This window comes from Eufriesea mexicana, unplaced genomic scaffold (genome assembly GCF_001483705.2).
Source record: "Eufriesea mexicana isolate 0111107269 unplaced genomic scaffold, ASM148370v2 scaffold1767, whole genome shotgun sequence".
NCBI classification, from domain to species: domain Eukaryota; kingdom Metazoa; phylum Arthropoda; class Insecta; order Hymenoptera; family Apidae; genus Eufriesea; species Eufriesea mexicana.
In genome coordinates, this window is record NW_016909873.1 from 577,307 (window position 1) to 584,137 (window position 6,831).

Below are 6,831 nucleotides of genomic sequence, written 5' to 3' on the forward strand. Positions count from 1 at the left end.
GGTCATCACGCAAACATTATAAAAAGCGTACTCGAAAAATGTAGATAAGTACACAAAAAAGGTCACTTTCTATCATTACGATTGAATTTATATCTTATATATGCGTTACAATGATCCACTCTCTCACCTGAGACCTTTTTCGTTTTCTGTTTCCTTTTTTTCTCCATAACTTTAAAACATACTGAATCTACTACCAATTAATAGACTATATCTATTCCGTCTATTTAAGATCATCTACTTGTTTATACGATGTTCTATTATTCGTCAGGTTGCATTATATACATATACATACATAGATATCCACAAAATAAGAAATAATACGCTTACCGCTCATATCCGTATTCAATTTGTTTTGCAGAATCATGTCTCTGTCTAATACGTTCATCAGGTGCTGGATCAATGAACTTAAAAGTATGTAGTCTGCCAAATTTCACAATTGCTCCGTTCTACAAGAAGAAAAAGAAAAGAGAATAACAATAAGATATGAAAAAGCAGAAATGAAAACATAAAAATATATTATATTTCATCATATATCTATTTATAAACATTAATATACAATATCGTATATCAATATTAATATACAAAAGAAATGTTTTGTGACATACTAAATGACATACCTGAAGTATCGTTGTCTGGTGTATCCTTTGATTATTTACGTAAGTATGAGCGTCTCTGGAGCAAGGTGTCAGAGTAACTATATTTTCAGTAAAAGCAATTACGCAATGTCTTGGCATAACTGTTGGTCCCGTCAAAGTCAGCGTTTGTGCTTGAACCGCTTGCGGACCTATTGGTCTTTCCGAACCAACTTCCGTTACATTTGGCTGCAGCCGATGTCGCACACCAGCACCATTTGGAATTTCACTACCATCAGGGTTCAGTTCTAGCAGAAAGGGGAGTCTTTCGTCTTCGTATCTGTGAAATAATCCAAAATACAAAATAATTATCTTTAATTGCCTTTCAGTACTTTTTGAAAACTTTCGTTATTCTCATTAAAAATAAGAATTCAGTGCGTTCTTTTTCCCTAGAATGAAGTTTTTCATGATAATTTTATTGTTGCAACAAACCTGTAATCTAATTCATTCCATTTGCCACTGGGTTTTTTCTTGCGTTTCCGAGGCACATAGTCAGAAGGTCTTTTTCGTACATGGAACATAATTGATCCTGTAAATGATACAAAACATATTTCATCCAATATCTCCAGCATCAGTTATATTTTCATTTATAAAATAATCTATTCGAATCATAAATCCTATCACTCTCATAATATTCGTAATTTACACATTTAGAATTTAGTAGAGATATAAAGAAAATAACTACTTTTTATCGTCTAATATTGTCTAAATAGAACGAGATATAAGAAAAATGTTTATCTTATAGAATATTTTTATGTATTGTACGTTTTGAGATCTCAGTTTCATTTTTCCGAATAAAATATTACATCTTTAATTCTATGTAATCATATAGAAACGACAAACACGAAAAATAACGATATACTTGTTCCTGCGTGGGTATCAAACAACTTCAATAGCTAAAATTTATTAACGAAATAATAATTATTATACCATATTACAACACAAATTATAATATACTGATAATGTTGCTTACTTAATGATTAATATCAATAAGATACTTACATAATAACACATCTCTGTATCTGTCTTTGCGTATTACACGACCATGAAATTAAAAGTGTAATATTTATTTTGTAAAGATTAAAGTAACTTTGAAAACTAGAAATTTATTTCATCTAAAAATAATCCAAAATATTCCAGGTACAATTAATTTTTTGTACATGTAGGGATATACTATGATACATAGTATGCATAGTTCTTCAATACCTCATTTCATTTAGACAATATTCACTTATAATTGGATACAGTTATATTATGTGCCTACTACAAACATCATTTAACAATACAATATCCAAACTCATGTTGTATATTTTGTATGCCTAATTAACCTACATGTTCTAAGTTCACTAACATAACCAACCACACGTTTACATTACTATTTCTAATTATACTCATTTGCAGTTCATTAAACAATATTACTCATTATTAAAATAATCGACTCTAAAATCGACAACTTTCCAATTTGAATAGACATAAGTAGACACCGAAAAACATTGCAAATTGAAGAAAAATAAAAATGTTACACCTTCTTCAAGATATACCAGACTAACAGTGGAAAAAATTATTTTTGGACGTATTTTTGTTTGATGTTTAGACACATATAAGTACGAAGAAATATCGATCAAATTGATTCAACTATACCAAAGCTAGTTTTATCCACGGTAAATATTAATTACAATTTTTGAAAATATCTATACGTTGTAAACGCGTCACGATTGAAAATTCTTCGTGAACAAATAACTTTTATCAGTCATTACAAGAACAATTTCAAAAATTCTTACGTCTAATTCCCCAATCCATCATCGTGTATAAAATTCTTCGATTTCTTTTACTTGGTCCCTGAAAATGTATGTACGCATGTGAGTACACGTGCACACACACGCATGCGTCTATGGTCCCCTTTTCGATCGATCACTTTAATTTTGGTCCTTTATATTGCGCGTTTTTATCTTTTGTACTTAAGATTGGGTAAGATATATACGATCTGTTTAATATGTAAAATATTGTCGCAGATCATCTCCTTTGCAATCATTTTCAAGTATCATATAATAGCAATTTATACATTTAATTAATATATATAAAATTATAATACTTAATATGTTTCTATTGTTACTATTTAAGCTTTTCCCATATATCTTTCAAATCTAACAAATGTGTTTTTTATGGGGGATGGGGATAGTGGTAGGGTAGACGTATAGGAAAAAACAGCAAACGATTAAGTCCTTAAATTAACGAAATATTGTGAAATACTGCCCTTTTATAGCCAGTTAAATTTGAAGTTTCCTTTCTTGGTATCACCCAACTTAAAAATGTAGGTCAATATACAATTGTTTCGATACATCGTCATTTTAATATGTATTATTTGGCACATTACACCACAACTTGTATTCACACTCGATGACGTATCATAGTCTAAGCAATTCAGAATGTCATTTCATCTGGACTATTATGTGAAATATTAAACGTTTCGCGCAAATAAAAAGAGAAAAGAAAATAGCAAAAAAATTTTTCCTTTTTTCTACAGCAGAATTCGTTTAAAATATGAAAGTTTAAATCACGATTGTCAACAAAAATAACCGTAAATTATGTCACAATGTTACGCAACTGAACTTAAACATTGCTGCCAGAAACAAGGATTTGTGGGAGGGTTCTTCAGATATAGCAACACGCACGCACGCGCCTTTTTATTATACTGACACATCCATTGCACGCCACAGCACAAAGCGGACTAAGTTTGTACGAAATAACAACACTATCATACCGACGTAACATATAAATATTAATAATTTTTCATTCTTCTTTTTTCCTAAATTGTTATACCGTGAAACTTAATGCCTATTCATTTTTATTCTATTTCTACATATATACATAATCAAGTCGAATGCTATATCGAGCTATATAATATAGCGAACTATGTATATCATTAGCAAATATAGCATTAAACGGCGACCGATTGATACCAAAATGACATATGTGAATCGCCGACACTCAATATCATTTACAGTTTCTATTTAACGTTAAGCGATAAAACGGAAAAATATCTTAACTACCTTATGATTTTAACTTAGCTTATTAGCAACTACTCAATGCCAAATTATTACCATTACAAATTTTACTTAATATTTCAAACATCTAAAACAAAACCCTAGGAAATAAAAGTGACATTATATAACATTGATTGGCATTTGATTATCTTTACTATAATACTGTAATACTATATTACCCACATTTTTCTATTCATAGCTATATTTTCACTTAACTCTTTTAAACCAATTATAAATAAAACTTTCTTTTTTATAATTGAAATTGATAATTTTATCGGATTACATTTATTAGAACAATTAAAACTTACCGCGTGTGGAAGGATGATTCATAAGAATGGCTAGGGGACATTCATCATCGAATATTCCATATTATAAACAATGACTCGTTTCGCATTTCTGACTTGATTATGCAGAACTGCTGTGATGCACCATAATAATTTTCTAAATTAACATACAAAATATTGTTGTGTATGTATTAAAAAGAACTCAAGAATTGCAATGATACAACATAAGTATTGTATTTCTTTTTCTTTTTTTTTCATATTATATATATTAAAGCTAGTTCAATAACATATCCTTAGAAACAAAACAAAAATCAAAAGTTATAACAAACTGAATAAGTTGTAAAAAATATTTAACTAACCTGCACGAGACAATATTGCTGTGGATCAACTTTCTCTAAACCATATTTGGAGAGCATCTCGCGTACGACCTGAACTGCTGAATCTCGAACACTTAAAAGCAAAGTTTTATACGGAACATCTTTGCAAAGTGCCTCACCATAAATCTTCAATGTTCCACCAGTATCGGGACCACCGTCTTTACTCCGAAATTGTTGCAATTTTCTCTCCAATTTTTGTTGACGTCGTCTTCTCATCACAGCTTCCGGATTTGAAATACTTCTGGTAAAGCTTGTTTCAGGTAACTCTAAAGCGACAACATTGTTGTGTTGTACCATGCAATGTACATTGTAGCCAGTTCAAACGTGACCAGTTGTATCGATACCATCAATAATATTCAAATAGCCTTAAAATATAACTCGCTTGATGTATCGATAACGAGAAACTTATGCGTTGTCCGCTCACCCGTGTAAAGTTTTTCAGCTACTCCATTCTGATCGACGGGTATAGTGTTCTCATCTTGTTCTAAACTCTTTAAGCGACTTAGCTTTTCTTGTTTCTTCATCTGTTTCTTCTCACGTTTACTTAATTTTCTGCGAAAGCTAGATCCATCCGAAGAAAAACCAACGCCTTGAGCATTAGTCTTGTCATCGATCCTTCTTAACAAAAAGCGCCCTTCGCGATCATCGATATGCCAATTTAATTGCACCAACAGCGGTTTTTCTTCGAGCCCAAGCTTACGCTCTTCTATTGGAAAATAAAAAAAAAAGGAAAAGCAAAATAATAACTAGTTGCAAATAATATGTAAATTCGAAAGGAATTAATATTTCTATAGCCCTTATACTCACCACCATTTTCATGAATTTCGTAAAGAGCATATTCTGGAACTGAAAGCATTCGCATATCTGGACGAAATTTTTCAATCAGAGTTTCGATGACCGCTTGACTTGTTGCATCCGATGCCACTCTAATACATTTCGTTGCAACCTTTTGCCCGCTGTCTTGAAAATAAAATCTCATCACTCCATGGAACTCCAAGTCCTAAAGAAAACATTAAGTTTGAACATATATTTCGAGTAGATCATTCTATATCTTGACTTCGGCATGGATTTATCAACAAACATCTGATGTAATTGGTGCGATAATTTACCTCGTTCGGTTCTGAAAGCTCAAACAGATCTAATCTGTTGGCGTTCCATTGCTGAATAACACCGCGCAGTGCTTCGCGCTCGGCCTTCTTGTTTGCCAGTTCCGTGGCCATTCTAAAATCAATGAATAAATATTAATATGCCTTTATCAAATTGTCAATGGTTTATCACTTTTCTTCACAAAATCATTATAGATCTGTTATCGTATCGCGTATATTTTACTATACAGTTTAAAGATATCAAACTACTCGTTCCAATTGTATTTATTTGATACGCGCCAATTAATTTCTTTGACAGTCATTACCTTAAGGAGGAGCCCATCACGATTAAAATATAGTAAAAGTATTCAACAGTTGTAATTATTATTATTTAACTCTACGCCAATCTATAGGACAAGGAACGGAATTCGTATCCCTTAAAGATAAAAAGATTACACCGTTACCCAAACGTGACCCTATTGCATCGCGTTACGTTCAGACTGGTGATCGCTTCAATCGAATAGAACATTGAAAAACAAATAAAAATCATTAAATATTAAGTCAGCGTTTATCCTTCATATACTTGTATCAAATTAAATAATATAAGAAATTTCTTAATAAGCTTACCGAAAAGGAATACTTTCTATGTATGGTGCTGTTTTTAAAATGCCTGACACATATAGCAATGGAAATTTATCAAAAAAACATACATGGTCCTCAAAAATCAAGTAAAAACAAACTCGCGATGCAATACAAAAAATTGCAATCGTGTACAAAGCCAAAGAAGTTTTGTCACAATCGTCAGGAAAAAGGTCGTTCTAAATCGGTTGCGATCGTCTCCACTCGGACATTCTCGGTAATGTTCGAATAAAATCGGTTTAACTCGGTGTGGAACACGTCCAACAAACAAGTTGCATACCACACATTCCAATCTCCTTCAACAGTATCCAGTCTTAAAACCCTAAAAGCGCGCTTGAGTAATTCGAACACGGTCGAGTACTCTTCACATACAACACACTTTGTAACTTGCCTAGATATTCCGGACACTTTTTTTACATTTTTTACCCATTTTTAATTGCTTTGCTATTATGAATTTTTAATAGAAGAATAAACCTATGCGGTCAATACGTTTTTATTATACACCTCCCTCTATTTTATACACGCGGTCAAGCATACATTCTCATACAACACATAAAGTAACATATATATATATATATAACATAAAGAATGACAAGCCAAATTCCACGTAAAACAATTCATGTGCCATCAATTGCGTAAAAAAGATTATTTTGTCTTTATTCTTTTACTTTGCACAAAGGCACTTATAATCGATTACATAATTCAAAAACAGGTGTTTCCCATTATTCATATTTTTGCAATATTACATAACTGTCGAACTAATGTATAAT

The 6,831-nt window shown here is 31.6% G+C and overlaps 2 protein-coding genes across 2 annotated transcripts in view; both read right to left on the reverse strand.

Moving 5' to 3' along the window:
* The window catches only part of cno (adherens junction formation factor afadin), a 16,437-nt gene extending 13,710 nt beyond the window's left edge, over window positions 1–2,727 (reverse strand). Inside the window, exons 1-4 of the mRNA XM_017901862.1 lie at window positions 2,414–2,727; window positions 1,065–1,161; window positions 618–912; window positions 328–446 (exon numbers count right to left, since the gene is read on the reverse strand). Of these exons, the coding sequence (XP_017757351.1) occupies window positions 328–446; window positions 618–912; window positions 1,065–1,161; window positions 2,414–2,435 (533 nt within the window). The 5' untranslated portion in view covers window positions 2,436–2,727. The remainder of the gene's footprint in view (window positions 1–327; window positions 447–617; window positions 913–1,064; window positions 1,162–2,413) is intronic.
* Window positions 2,728–4,081: 1,354 nt separating this feature from the next.
* On the reverse strand, window positions 4,082–6,122 carry LOC108548704 (afadin-like). Its single transcript, XM_017901782.1, has 6 exons — window positions 6,050–6,122; window positions 5,447–5,558; window positions 5,145–5,337; window positions 4,762–5,043; window positions 4,320–4,603; window positions 4,082–4,117 (listed from the first exon to the last, which is right to left on the reverse strand). The coding sequence occupies exons 2-6, from the start codon at window positions 5,555–5,557 to the stop codon at window positions 4,082–4,084; spliced, it is 906 nt and encodes a 301-aa protein (XP_017757271.1). The 5' UTR covers window position 5,558; window positions 6,050–6,122.
* Window positions 6,123–6,831: the final 709 nt, after the last annotated feature.